General features: G+C 38.8%; 1 protein-coding gene across 2 annotated transcripts; it reads left to right on the top strand.

The window, feature by feature from the left end:
- Nucleotides 1-800: 800 nt before the first annotated feature.
- Nucleotides 801-3,837, top strand: LOC145615478 (uncharacterized). 2 transcript variants are annotated; one of them, XM_081670552.1, is made up of 9 exons: nucleotides 801-1,005; nucleotides 1,447-1,815; nucleotides 1,888-2,228; nucleotides 2,327-2,516; nucleotides 2,591-2,683; nucleotides 2,803-2,952; nucleotides 3,036-3,142; nucleotides 3,235-3,310; nucleotides 3,400-3,837. In XM_081670552.1, exons 2-9 carry the CDS (start codon nucleotides 1,600-1,602, stop codon nucleotides 3,556-3,558), a joined length of 1,332 nt encoding a protein of 443 aa, XP_081526678.1. In that variant the 5' UTR covers nucleotides 801-1,005; nucleotides 1,447-1,599; the 3' UTR covers nucleotides 3,559-3,837. The 2 variants fall into 2 exon arrangements, with proteins under 2 accessions (XP_081526678.1, XP_081526679.1); XM_081670553.1 differs by having other exon boundaries at nucleotides 2,833-2,952.
- Nucleotides 3,838-15,334: the final 11,497 nt, after the last annotated feature.

Genomic DNA, 15,334 nt, shown 5'->3' on the forward strand with positions numbered 1-15,334 from the left:
GAATCCCGTAATGGTACTATGTACTTAATATGAAATTTTTCTCTCTCTTCAAATGTCTTTTGTTTTCTGAGTTGTTTCTCTCTCCTCGAAAAATTGCTCTGTGTCGACCCTCTGTGTTCTTTGGTCGACGACCACCATATATATCGGCGAAAAGACGGCGGCGAAGTAGAATATCAGCTAAGACGACGGTTTTGGTCGCTGCATTTGTGCCGCAATTCGGCAATTGGAAGGAGGTTCCCTAGTCCTGTTCAGGTTTCTTTGAACGGCGGCGAACGGTTGGTAAAGCGTAGTGGTTGAAGTCGTGCTCGTGAAGGGAAAAGGTAAGGTTTTTGATAACCCCGGTCCTTATTTCAATTATGTTAGGGTTTTAGGCGAAATGGGAGGATAATAGAAGCGATTGTAGAATTGTGTTTGTGATTTTAATTTTGATATTATTTTTAATTTGGAAGCGAAATGGAGGATAATAGACGGAATTGACGATATCGAAGAAAATACCCTTATAAGAAAATAACCTCATTGTTAGGGGTTAAGTCGAAATGGAAGAAAATAGAAGGGAATGTGGAATTGTGTTTGTGATTTGAATTTTGATATGATTAAAGGTAGGGTATTTGAGCACAAATTGCGAAATATAGTCGATTAATTAAGTAATTGGAGAAATGTATTCTTCGACCGAACGAAATTAGGGTTTTTTGTCATTTTGTCTGTATGAAAAGAGTATTATTTGAAGATGGTTCTGTTTTGAAGTTGGAGTCAGAAGTGGATAAGGAGGATTTTATGACTGCGTTCTTAATTGTAGCTCTAGGGATGGTGGTGTGCAGCACTACTAATAGTTCTAATCTGGCTGCTTCTTTGGTGCCAACACTGGTGGTGGCTTGTGAAGCTGGAGACTATGACTGGTGCAAGTTCACCCTTGACTGGGTTCGTGACAGCGCCGATAGGTTCCAGAGAAAGTTTCAGAAGGATGGATTTCGAGGTGGTTGTGGTGGCAGTATTGTTTTTCTGTTGGTAAGGTGTTTCTATTTATATGTGTTTAGTCGTTGTATAATGTTGGTGGTTTTTTATGTTGAATGTTGTGGTTTTGTTGCGTACGTAGTGAAGAATGTGTGTTATGTATGGCATATGAATTGGTGAATTGAGTAATTGAATTGGGATTTGGGATATCAAGAAAGTTAGTTTATTTCTTTTAATAATTTGGTTGAAGATATTGTTCTTGTTCACCAATATTTGTTCTTTGGGAATATTAACTAATACGATTTTTTTAAAGGGTGTTTGCTTATCTTGGTTGTAATGTAATGAATGATGCATGAGTAGGATTGTTGATCCTTTTGTGTGTATATTTGTGTGATTGATTGTGAAATTGGAGGTAGTTTGAGTAGTAGTAATATAATGGAGCAGTTTAATTGTTTAAATGTTGAATGTGAGGGCCTTTTTGTTGTATGGATGCAGATCTTTTATTTGGATCACCTCCACCGTGTACCGACACGGTGGGGTATTTATCCTAGGGTGAAGGTTTGGGATACAGAGACCGTACGAGCAGTTGTCGATGAAGACAGGAAGTCTGATGAGGAGTTTGGCCAACTGCCGGTAAGTTCATAGAGCATGAGTAATTTTTACTTATGCCATGTGTTAAAGCATATACTTCTGGTTCTTTTGTTGTCTTTTTTGTTATATCAGGTGCTCGACATTGCCTATGGGGAGTTCCATCCGCTAGTGGCTAGAGATGGTGAAGTTGAGCTGGTGGATAAGTCCTTGAACTTGGGGCAAAGTAAAGTAGGCGTAGTACAGGAGTCGGCAGTTCATAGTATGGCAGATCAGGTAACCATATACTTTAGTTGATACAGTACTAATTTTTATGTACACATCTAATGTACTTTTGGGATAAAACAGGTACTAGCCTTGTTAACTCCAAGGCTTGTAAGCCTAGTTGAGGGAATAGTTGTCAATGCTTTGGGTGGAAGTGGTTCTAAGCCTGGTGTTCCGAAGACAGGAGAAGAAATGAACACCCTTAGCATCGGTAAAGGCAGCCATCCCCGTCACAGTGGGAGCAGTAACAAGGCCTTAAAGTCAAAAGCACCTATGGAGAGGTGCAGGAATGAAGGAAATGACTCTTCCTCCGGAAGTTATCTGAGTGATGCAGAAGAAGTAGGAGTTGTAAGTCGGGAAACAAGTTATGACAAGCGTTTGGAGACATTTGTTAAAGCTTGGAAGGAATTCAAGGATGAGAACTAGTAAGTTCCTAATGAAAACAATAGTTTATGTCTAATTTTGATATGTAATTTGTATATTAGGCATATTTATGAAGTTGTTGAGTTATTTTTGTTGACAGTGCTGGACCCATCCTTATTCAATGTGATGAAATGTACGCTACGCAGAGGGATTGTTATGGTGTGATAGGACCAAGAGCCCGTCTTGGCCATCAGTATGTTCGGGTGGCATCGGTAATGTACACGAAGCATTGGGGGCAATTGGAGTTTCTGAAACGGAGGAAAAGGATTTTGATTGATCCTTCCTTTGCAGTAAGTTGGTTTGATGATTTAGGTCATGCTAGAGTACCATGCCTTAATTGTTGATTTATTTGCTACTTTTGTAGATGATGATCAAGGCTAAGGAGAGGGATTATGAGAACCTTGCAAGGAAGTATTGCAAGTTGTTGTTGCTGATTCCCATTGAGGAAATTAGACTAGTAAGTTCCTATTTTGACAAGTTTTCGAGTTGTTGATAGTGATGAAATGTGATTCATTCTGGGATTTATTTTTGTAAAAAAATGTAAAAATGTAATGCACAATTTAAAATTTTGAACAGGTTTTCTTCCCTGTGCTTGATGGGTCTCAGGAGAAGTCAGATGAGCACTGGTGGTGCCTTTGCATTGATATGGTTAAGAGGCAGGTGTGGTTGATTGACTCTCTGTATAATGATTCGTATGAAAAGCACGGGGAGCTTCTGACAGAATTGGTGAGTGTGTATGTGTTGTTTGTCAATGTTAGTTAGAAGTTTGTTGCAAAATTGTTAATGAAGATATAATAATGTGTGTTTAGGTGAAGGCAGTGGATGTTGTATTTCAGTTGAAGGATCCTGTTTGGGAGGTGGGTAGTGTGCAACAATGGAGTAGGCACGTGGTTCCCATGGTGAAGCAAACAGATACGTAAGAACCTCCTGATTCACACCTGTTCCTGATGGTTAATTTTGTTCCAAGTTATTCCAAAGCTGTAATGCCTGGGGTTTTTTCTGTAACAGATTTTCATGCGGAGTCCTAATGCTTGGCTGCATTAAACATTGCGCAAGAAGTTCATTTGAGACGGGTTACCCGCTGGTAAAAGTTATGTGATAGTTATATGTCAGTGACATATGAATTGTATGTGTGTGTCCATGTTGAATGACAAGTGTGATATGTGAATGCAGGAGAGAAATTTGAGGAGGAGGTTGTTCTTGGAGGATGCAAACAATTCGTGTAATGAACTGACTGGTGTGTTTGATGATTTGCTGCCGAAGGAACGCGTGCGGCCTAAAAGAACAACAGCAGCATCGCAACAAAGTTCTCAACATACCTCACCATTTTGAAGACAGATATTTGGTTAGTCTAGGGAGCAGAGGCTTTGCAGTTATGGGTTTTTGAACGTACAGAAATTGTGTATTTGGTTTTGGGTGTTTTGGGTCACACTTTTAGTTACTGTCCTGTGGTATTATAATGGCTGAAATATTAAAAAAACAGTAGTTAGAATTTTTAACAAAAGAGTACTACAAATTTCCAAGTACATAATACCTAGACATAAATAAGTACTGTTATATGCTGAAACAGGTTCTGCAGTTTTAATATAATACATGAGTGCCGAACACAAAGTTGTAATTCGGATAAATGCAGACGCTTCTAGCAGAATTCGTAACTTGACTCTGATGTCCAATTCAGGCCTGCAGCCGAGTCGGAGTCTGTCCTGGACTCATACAGATGTATTGCATGCTGGAGGCGTGAAACATATTGTTGTGGGTAGTATTTATAAGTGAATGGCTCAGCAGTAGCTAGAGACAAGTCAGTGTACCCATTTGATTCTAACATTTTAGACCGAAACGCTATCCGGAATTGGGTGTTTGTGTTAATGGTATCGGTTGGATCTTCAGTTTGGAACTGAATCCATTGACATGTCACTTTGATTCCTTGATCATTAGGTGTTGTCAACCTCTTACCTACAAGGATAATTCCCCAGTCGTTGCCTTTCCCAATTTGGTAATCCACATCCGTCCACCAATCCTCAAGGCTTTGAAACAACTCCAAGAAACGCTGCACGAATCGGTGGTAATCAGGATAGGATTCCCACTCCGCTACGGTTCGCCGTAAGGTCCTAAAATTGAAACAAATCGCTATGTTGGCGACATCCACCAAATACCACATGAAACAGAAAGCCTCTTTTCTGAAATACCGTGCCCGACCAACCTTGAACAGCGACAGAAATGGATACTCCGGGTGAAAATCAATGCCTTTAATCGGTTCATCAACGCCACCCCTAGCAATCGTGGCCAACTGATGGGATAACATTAAACGGTGGATGTGCTTAGGCATGTACAGATCCCTTATGATGGCCTTTGGATCGTGTACGCCTGTTTTCTTAATCTTCTGAACTCTACGTAACATCTTCTTTCGTTTCCTTTCCACCCGAGAATTAGCTGTAACACCAACACATTTCTTAGTCCATCTCACATATGTAATACCATACTTTTGAGTTGCAGAAGTATAATTTGAATGTTAAGCTCAGCACACAGTTGAATGAAATTCAATCACAGTTGATACTCCTCCTTTAACAGTTGAATATAATGCCTATTATTGTGTTCCCCTAAGATACGCATCAGAATTACTTAAACTAAATATTGGTTGAAAGTGCAATCACAGTTGATGTTCATTCTTTCGCAGTTGATATTATGATTAATTGTATGTTACTGTATTAGTACCACTAAACACGTCAACTACAACCATTTAAAGTAAGTATTTGAGAAAAACACAAAATTGCAGTTGATGTTTAGGCATACATAAACATATAAAACACGGCAATCAATTTGATGGCATAAGGAGGGAGTTTAGGATCCATTTCGCACACAATTGATAAATATTCAGTCACAGTCGATATAAATTCACGCGCAATTGTATTGAATCATTCGCAATTCACAATAACCCCATGAGAAATGTAATGGTTTATTTACTTCTGTCGTAGTACCACTAACCCAATCATTAGAACTACCGAAAGTAAATATTGGTGAAAGTGAAATTAAAGTTGATGTCTAAGAACACCTAAACGTATAGACAAAGCCATTAATTTGCAAGAACTGTTGGTTAGTTATGGCTCAAATTGCATTGACACTAATCCTTTCGCAGTTGATGTTTAAGCATAGTTAAAGGTATACATAGTTAAAGGTAAACATGGCAATTACAGTACCATTAAAACCAAGAAACGACGAAAAGTTACTTGCAGTTAACGAAATTAGTAGAGAAAGTTTGGAAAATGTTTAAAAACTGTATACGTAGAAGGACGAGAAGTACCTTTGTTCCCCATGATGATGCGAAGGAAGAACCTTGTACTGGGGGGAGAATGACTTTATATTGTGGTTGGAATGGAGATGAGAAAATGAATTCCAAACATATTTGTGTAAATGCAAAGTAAATATATACAACAGAGCTTTGCAATCGAATACTACTGAAGTAATTGAACTACCATTTACAATTAAGGTGATGGGACTTTAACTCAACTACGTAGTTTAATGCAGCAGTGTACCTATTAAATGTCACAGCTGTAGCAAAACATACTTCAGCAAGCTTCATTAATTGAAAACATTCTAATTAGTACACCCACAAAAGGTTATCTACATTAGTAGGGCTAACATGCCAAGCCCTCGTCCGTGATGCGGAAATTGCATTGACGACCTATTAAGGACACGTTTGTATTTTTAACTACAAGCCAGTCTCGGCACCATGTGTTGGAGTTCGTGTTAAATTGGTGGGATATGAACATTTTATTGTCGACATGTTGTTCCCATTTTGGTCCTAACGATGCCCTGACTTCACGGCCACTTGTAAAGGTCTTAGGCGTTGAACTGGAATTGTTGTTGACCACATCGGATACCTCGTTCACCATAACTACCGCAATGTTGTATGTGGTTGCTATGTGTTTCATCTTTTTAGATACGGAAACAAGTATTCTAGCTCTCTCTAGGAACCCCTCAGCTGTGTTGTCATGGTAATGCCTGAACAAGCAAGCGATGGAATCAAGTACAACAACCCGTATGTGCCGACATTCTTCAAGTGACCTCAACACAATTTGTTCAACCTGATTTAGGACCAAAAATATGTGGTCCGGATTATCTATTTTTTTTCACTAGGATCAAAGACAACGGATTCTCACCCACTAATGAACCACAAATATGGCTGCTAACCTGGCTTAACCTATTTGACGGGAACACAGGGCATGCTTGAATGTAGATTGATGCCCCATACAAACCATCTGGAGGTATTAGCATACAAGTTAGTAGAAGTTGTAAACTTATTTGTGTTTTCCCAACTCCGCTTTCCCCGTATATTTCGGTTACCTCACCCGTCTGAATACCACCATCTAACATAAAATCTATAACTTCGCATTTTGTTTTAATTTTTGGTTTCATTTTTTTTATAAAGATTAAAATGTTTAGAAAGATAAAAGTATGGACCTATGACCTATGAAGGAAGGTGTTTATGATTGTCCAAGCGTGTATATATATAACTATATAACCAAGAATTGGATAGAGTTTACAAATTCTAGTACTACAATTATATTCGTCAAGAGTAATTCACTTGTTCAAAAGTAAAAACTCCTAGAGCCCAGTGTACTACAGAGGGCTGTCAGTGACGGGCTTTGCAGATCTAGTTGGACATGACCTCACCTTGCAGTCATTGTCCTTTTTGATTCACCCTATAAGTTGAGGATGTACTTAAAATGAATTTTATTAAAAAAGGCTGTACTTTTAAAAGAGGGTGTACTTTTAACAGGGCCTACTTTCCAACTTAAGCTACACTAAATGAATTTCAAATTTTTTTATAAATTTAAGATGACACTGTGTAGGATGTGAAGTTTGCTGGAGGCATGAATTGTCTTATCGGGATAACATTATGTTCAATTAGGCCAGTTTATGTATTATGGTTAATAGGTTGCTTGTGTCAGTGGACTTACGACCCCATTTTTCTCTAAGTTGTATTGACTCTTGACTTACTCTTCACTCTTCATTTGACTCTTCATTTACTCCCTTTACAAACTCCAAGTACAACTACCCACTTCCTCCACCCATTCTTCACCCCTCACAGAAATCTCAGAAACCATGTCAACTAGACTCAATAGCATCCGCAACATCTGGGGTCGGCTAATGCAGCCGCACCCTGAAGAACCCGTAATGTATTTCAGCCCATTCGTCACCACCATTGAACCTGAGATAGATTTCAACATGCTCCAGTACTATGCAGGGTTGGATTACTTTCTTAGCATGGATCCAATTCCTATCAACGTCGTCCGCGAACAACTTATTCATTCCCTTGATGACGAAACCACCACGTTCATCCCCGATAGTGTTATGGTTCTGGGCGAATTCGATGTTAAGGCTGCGTACTACCCCACCCTATCCGACCTCGAGAGCTATCTCCATAAGGGCTCTGCGGTGTTTGCAAGATGGATGTGTGAAAAATCTGTTGGTGTCGTTGGGGCTCCCTTAATTCTAGAGGATATCGTCCCAGTCTTTGATCGGAAGCCATTAGTTATGACCGACCACCTTCCAATCTACACAATTCCTTTCAATCAGAAGAAGCACATATTCATTGGGTCTAAAGTTGCTGCTATTCATGTGATGGAAGTGAACACGAACATAAAGTTGGTCAGTTTAAATGTTTTCAGCTGTAAGACAAAGGTGAGGCGCATTCGTTATCACCGTATCTCTGTTTTTGGACATTCGGTGGACGTCCCGGGGGCTCCGAATTTTCCAAAAGGAGCCACGTTTATTGTGTGGAATTCTAGGAACGTCAACCGTTCATCTTTCACCGAAACGTTCAACAAGCTTTACAACGTTTTCTTACCCGAAGTGTTAGTGGTGACAGAGGCAAGAGCAGACGCTTCGTTGCTTGGTTATGTGAAAGACGTTCTGCAGGGAGTGTTCTCGGTTGATGGGTTTGGTCTGGTTAATGGGTATTTCAGTGTGTTGCTTATTTGCCAGAAATCTGATGTTTACCCTTGGACCACATACAGGGGAGATGAGGCGTTTGGCCAGCAAATGGGCGTCGATATTGCGGTGATTTTTAATCTTTTTCTAAAACGTTATTCTCGTTTTTTTATTGTTACTAAATAGTGTGTGATGTCTTCCTTGAAACAGCCTGGAGCTAAGTTCCAATTAAGTCTCGATCGTCTCCATCCAACGTCTACTTGGTTCGAAGACAGGGGAGGGTATGAAGATGGTGCTATCAATTCGGACAATGACCACCTGTCTTTGTAGAAATTCCAATGCTTTGCTATTGTGCTAATGTGATTGTGCTAATGTAGTAGTATTTGTAGTTTATTTAGTTTGTGTAAGTGCTGCTATAAATGTTTTGTCTTTAACTGGACTACTGTTAATCTATCAATGTTTTCTGTGAATGTATTCGGATGATTATGTTGTGTTTGTTAATGTGTTGCTTTTATTTGCTTTTACTATGTATAATTTTATTTGCTTTTAATTTGTTTAATTATAAATAACTCAACAAGTAGAACCCAATTATTTTTTTATAAACAACAAATACAAACACCATGAGTTGTAAATTCATTTCTCATTTATACACAGTCAAATACATAGCAAACACAACGCCTAGAATAATTACTTTCATAGCTAGTGCGAATTTTTTTTCAAGCAAGTCGACCCTCTCCAACAGCTCCACAGGAGCTTTACTGTTGCTTCCCCGAATCAAATCATCCTCCGTTGCCCATTGCCAAAACGAACAGCTTCTACATTTGTAGTAGGGACGCCTAGGATTCGCCTCAGAAAGTGAGAAACGAAATTCAGATATTGCTTGACCACCGCAGTTGCATCTCTTAGCGGCAACCCACAAGATGTCGCCGGAGCCATTCAGAAAATTACTCCCACGCCCAACTGAAGAGATTGTGTTTGAGGACATTTTTTAGTTGTGAAAGCAGTGATGCTCGCACCGTATTTATAGATGGGTAGAAGGGAAAAAGGCACATTTCATATTGGCGGTGAAACGAAATAAACTTTCCCGCTCCCGAAGCTTTGACGAAAATTTCCATTGACTCACTTCGACATTGGGTGCCACGCCCAAGTTGGACCTTAACCTACTACAGTTGAACAATGAACACAAACAGTTCCTTGATTAACACCACTTATACATGTATAAGACCAGTAATACATGTGTTAAGTTGTAAATTGGTACAAAAAAGGCGTCAGTTGAACTTTGACTGCAGTAGGTAGGTGTTTGAGTAATTCCAACGAGACATGCATTACTAAACATAAGTTGAAGAGCTATTAGTCCTAGTCCTAAGAATAGTTATTACTAATCATTAAGTATTACGCGTTGATTCCTAACCACACATTTGAACTTATTACTTAATCTTATGATTTGATTACGCTATAACAATTTCCAGTTACTCTTGTAAAGTTATAGTGAGTTACTCGAGTGAAGTTATAGTCAGTTACACGAGACAACCAGTACTAAACAAAAGTTCGAGAGCTATTAGTCCTAACAATAGTGAACCATTACTTCCTAATCATTCAGTATTACGCATTGCTTCCTACTCATTAAATATTAACCACACATGTGAACTTATTACTTAATCTTAAGATTTGAATACGCTATGCCAATATCCACACAGCGGTAACTAATATTCAGAGTTGTATAACACTTATTCGATGCGTATTATATCTTCAATCACCAAACCACTATTTTTAACAAACTAATACACAGATGTCATTCGGCCATTGCATAGCTGTTAGTTTGGTTAAAGTAAAACATAACCAAAACCTTATTATTGTACTCTTATGGTAAAAAAAACCTTAGCCAATAATGATTCATATCCCCATATAAACTGCTGGTACCCTAGGATATTTTACTGGTACCCTAGCAAATTTCAATGGAACAAAAACACGACGTAGAGTACTCCTAACTTAAAGAGTTCAATGTTCAGTGCACCACATTTTGATGCCAACGTCATTTCGCCGGTATTCAGAAATACTAAACCTGGATGGTACCCTAGCAAAATACAGTGATACCCTAACAACATGTACAGTCGTTCCATTACGGAGTCATTCAAGATACATAATGTTCATATTTAAAGTCTATCAATCCAACTGAAATGTGTAACAGGCTCCAGGTCATTATTTGTAATTATTTGAGAATTATTAGGGGTAACAATTTCAGTCATACCCTAACAACATACAGTGGTACCCTAAACAAGTACAGTCGATCCATTATGGGGTACCCTGAAAATAAAATAACACTCCTAACACTTTCGCCAATCAATAGTGTTTTGACTTTCATTTGTACAAGTGTTTATTGGTACATCATTATCACAGTTAAGTAAAATGCAATTGTGCCCTACTAACATATATCTCATATCGCCACTCAATAATGTTCGTGTAACACGTCAGTACGGAGTCATTCATCATCGTATAATTTTCGCCCCAAACAATAGACAAGTACCGAGTCAAGTCACAATGTATACTTAATGAAAGTTCAACAATGTACCTTAACCAATACACAACTACCGAGTCAAGTCACAAAAAGCCAGGCCCGGAAATATTGTATAGTTAATGACAATATTATATATACATCATATAATACCTTTATATATTATATATATTATACAAATGTATATATATATTCTTTACTTCATCTTGCATGAACAAACTAAATCTTTATTTAAACTAAATCTATATACAAATGTATACATATATTCTTTATTTCATCACCCTTCACAAAGTAGTACCCTCTTTGAGATCAGTAGCTCTATAAGCTAGTACAGTTGATGTACCAGCACATCATCTGTTGCATAGTTCACTCGATCAGTTGTACTGACAACATATTGAATTGGTGCCCTAACGTTTGCTAGACTTCAATTCAGTAGGACTTACTTCACTTCAATCGAGTGGGACATTACTACTGTCCAGTGTAACATTAGTTTATTCAGTGGTACATTTACTGCAGGTGCAACAGTCAATCCTAAGTTAATACATTAATAAGACATTAGTAAGACATCATCACCATTCAGTGGGACACAAATTATTCCAACGAACTGGGACGTTTATCACTGGAAAATAGTGGGATATGAATCCCCACAATGGGATCCCAATTCCAATACAGTGAGATATTCACACCACTCACTTGGGTCATTTACTCGAACAGTGGGACTTTTTCACTACAACGAATATCAATATTCAAGAAGTTATCAATTCAATAGAAGTAAAGACATTTTAATCGAACAGTGATGTTAACAGGTCCTGTTGTAATCAATTCATTAGATTCATTAAAAGTTAAGGTATACATATTGCATTAACCAGATAAATTTTGCATCCCAAAATCACCATTGCATATTGCATTTCTAAAATTAGGTTTCATCCTTACAAAATAAATAATCAACCCCATTACCGGGTCAATATACCACCCGCATAATTACAAAACATGGTGAAGTTTGTGTATCTTTACAAAAAATAGACGTGAAGAACGTCAATATTCACTAATCTAGAGCCCAACAAAAATAGGACGCTCTCTCTTCAGTAGTTGTTCTTCACGTGATGTTAGGGGTTAACAAATAAATACCCAAACCCAAATTAAACATACACATTAAAGGGTTGGGGTCGTCATACTCTGCTACTTTGTTGTGTTTCTGTTGTTAGCACGACTGACACTTCCAGGCGTTGGAGGCCTCACCAACGGGGTCTGCGATACAGCCGTATTAGGGGACATGTATCCCATCTGCATCATTCCTTGCATTTGACAATACTGCTGGTAAGGTATGATATATGGGGGGTAAAAAGGCCTCTGAATTGGAGAATTTGTCGCCGCATACGAAGGAGGACGCTGCACTCCAGACAAAGAGGTGAAATATCCCAGAGAACCATCACCATCTGTCATTTGTATACCTCCTAACCCATGGGGACTGTAACCCATCATAGGAAAAGGTACAATTTGTTCCTATGTAAATTCAACAAAAAACGAAAATTTTCAATCAATAAACATAACACCCAAACACTTCATAGTATCATTAAATATTTAGATTAACCAGTTTAACCTGATGATTACTAATTGATTGTAGCTGCATTTGACTTGCACCACCAGCAACTCCAGCAGCAACAACTGTGTCCTTTTTGGCACCCCTCTTACCCTGTTTGCCCTGGGATTTTTTTTCAACACATGACTTGTACCGCGAATCGGTTGTGCGATGTGGAGGTTTCTTGGGAATTTGCGGGTCTTTAATGGTTGCAAGTTGTGCAGACAGGTCCTTCGCACAGCTCCCTTGCTTCTCTGTATCATGTGCTGTTGCCTCCTTCTCCAAACACACAGAAGAAGGTGTCCCATTACACCCCAGCAGTTCAAATCTGTTTCTGGTCAACATGGACAATTTCTCTTCCACTTGTATATCAAGCAGCTGAAGACCATTCAACACAACATCCGACGCCCTCTTGCAAATTGATGCTTTACTACAAATGGGAGAGAACTTGACCATCATCTTATCAAATCTACAAACAGCCTCCGTCTTGCTAGGATCATGATACTTCACTTTGACTCTAGTGTGCTTCCTTATAACATCTTTCCTCCAACGACGTAGGATGTACTTGTCAGGAATTTCTCTACAATCATTCATCTGATACACCATTATCATATGCCTACATATGATACCATGGCAATTAAAGTACCTACATTCGCATTCCGCTTCTTTTGTGCTGCTATTGTATGTGACCTTATACACCCGTTTCCTCTGAGAGGGCACTTCTTTCCTTGAGTTATTAGGTTTCCACCATACTATATCCTCCAGAACGTGCTCTATAACATTTTCAGAAACTTGCTTCTTCTCCAGACCTGACAGAAACATGTACAAAATTCAAAATACAGTAAACACATAATATTGTCACCATAACTATATACATTTGGCATTATGGTCTCAGCTAACCCTACCTGTGACATACAATAGCCTAGTGCACTCCCTTTGCACTTCTTTAAATTTGGCATCCGTATATATTTTCCGGAATACTGACTCAGCTGGGAATGCTGTCATGGGTTGCCTAACGAATCTTGAATTGTTGTCATCAGCTCTTTTCTCACTCGAAGCTCTAACTTCAAGAGCTTCACAATATCTCTCCACAAATTCGCAAAGCAATGTATGCCGGCTCAAATAACCATCAAAAAAACTGTGTATACTCTCAACCCTCTGGGTTGTCTTCATACCGGCCCAAAAAAGATGCTTCACAAACGCGGGAATCCACATATCACGTTCCAAATACAACCCTGCGCCAAAACCAAAACTTACAGAACTACCTACAATAACAGAACATCATGTTTACCAGGTTCACAACTCAGTCAGAAGTTACTATCAAAACCATTAAATTAACTTCAGAGTTTCACATAAATGATATTTTAAACCAACAACCACAAATTCTAAATCCAATTAACAACCACAAATTCAGTTCTGCCTGCTTTAATCAAACATAAACAAATCATACCTTCCAGCCACTCATCAGCTTCACAATTGTATTTCTTGATCACTGCTGGCCACCGAGTTTCAAACTCCTCACAGTCAAGACTATCATAGACAACACTCTCCAGCTCCACCTTCAACTCAGGATAATTCGGATGCTTTCCAAGCTTTGTAGAAAATTTTTGCAGAATATGCCAAATACACCACCTGTGTGTGGTGCCCTTCATTGTACTCTTCAGCGCTTTCCGCATAGCAGGGTCCTAATCTGTGAGTATTGCAACCGGGGTTTTGTTTTGCATACACCGCAACCAATTGCTATATACCCACTCGAATGTTTCAGAAGTCTCTCTACTTACTAGGGCGCACCCAAAAAGAATAGTTTGACCATGATGATTAACTCCGACAAAGTTGCAAAATGGTAGCTTGTACTCATTGGTCAAGTACGTCGAGTCGAAACATACTACATCGCCGAACTCCTCGTACGCCATGCGACACCTTGCATCCACCCAAAGTACATCCTTAAGCCTACCTTCCTCGTCTACTCGATATGTGTAGAAAAAATTAGAGTTGTCTTCAACCATACTCTCAAAATAGGCAAACATAGCTTTTGCATCACCTTCCTCAAAAATTTGTTTCTTTTGCTTAGCCACTTCCTGATGGAGATCTTCCGGGGAAAAGGGCATGTTCTCCACCCCATTACGCTCTCTCGCCATTTTGTTGTATATTTTGGCCACAGGAACCCCAGCTCTCCTTTCATTAAACAGCTGCTTGACAACATGTGGATTCTCCACCAAAAACTTTTTCCTCAGCCTACTAATATTCTTAGCCTTCCCAGGAGTAGGCTTGTGTCCACCATGCTTCAATTCTGCCCTCTGAATAACACATTCACCCCGTTCATTAACATTCGCATACACATTAACTGGACATTGGACTTTCTTACTCCTCCTCCTCACACCAACATCAACACTATCCTCAACAATGTGGGCGTCAGTCACTAAAGATAACTCAACCTTCTTCCGCTTCCTATCCGGCAACCCATAGCACTCACAAGTCCACAGACAATTCCTTCTCAGTTTTGCATTAGGCCCTTTACCTACTTTACAAGCACTGATTCGAACAACCCCAAACCCATTTTGTTTCCCAAATTCCCTGAAATATTCATCAAGTTCCTCCCATGACTGGAAAACCATCCCATTTGCAGGAGGAGGCAGACCAACATCTACTTCAACATATTCTTCAATCTCAACTGATATTGCAACACTACTAAACCCTTTCTTTGGAGTCTTGTAAGACTCTTCACCAACCACAACCTTCATTTAAACACCAACAAATTCACATACACATAGCATAATTAAAACTTATTCAATTAACAACAATTACAGCACATCCAAACAACATCACCCATAATTAATTCAATTATAGCAATTCTAACTTCACATTCTCAGAAAAACCAACAACAAATTCATTTCAATTTCACTATTTCCGTTCAGAACCCTAATTTCAGAATTCAAACCCACACTATACCCTAACTACATCAAAATTACCTCAAACTACTTAATCACTGCCTTAATCACTGCCTACTAACACATAATAAACTAATTCAACATAACACAAATAACAACAAATAAAAACCCCTATCAAAAATAACACTAATTTCATAA

Source organism: Chenopodium album, chromosome 25, assembly GCF_948465745.1.
Source record: "Chenopodium album chromosome 25, dcCheAlbu1.1, whole genome shotgun sequence".
NCBI lineage: Eukaryota > Viridiplantae > Streptophyta > Magnoliopsida > Caryophyllales > Amaranthaceae > Chenopodium > Chenopodium album.

Coding starts and splice junctions, on each gene's coding strand:
- LOC145615478 (XM_081670552.1), top strand. CDS start 1,600: ATGAGTAATTTTTACTTATGCCATGTGTTAAAGCATATACTTCTGGTT. Junction 2,229..2,326: donor GAATTCAAGGATGAGAACTA/GTAAGTTCCTAA, acceptor TTTTGTTGACAG/TGCTGGACCCATCCTTATTC. Junction 3,143..3,234: donor ATGGTGAAGCAAACAGATAC/GTAAGAACCTCC, acceptor TTTCTGTAACAG/ATTTTCATGCGGAGTCCTAA.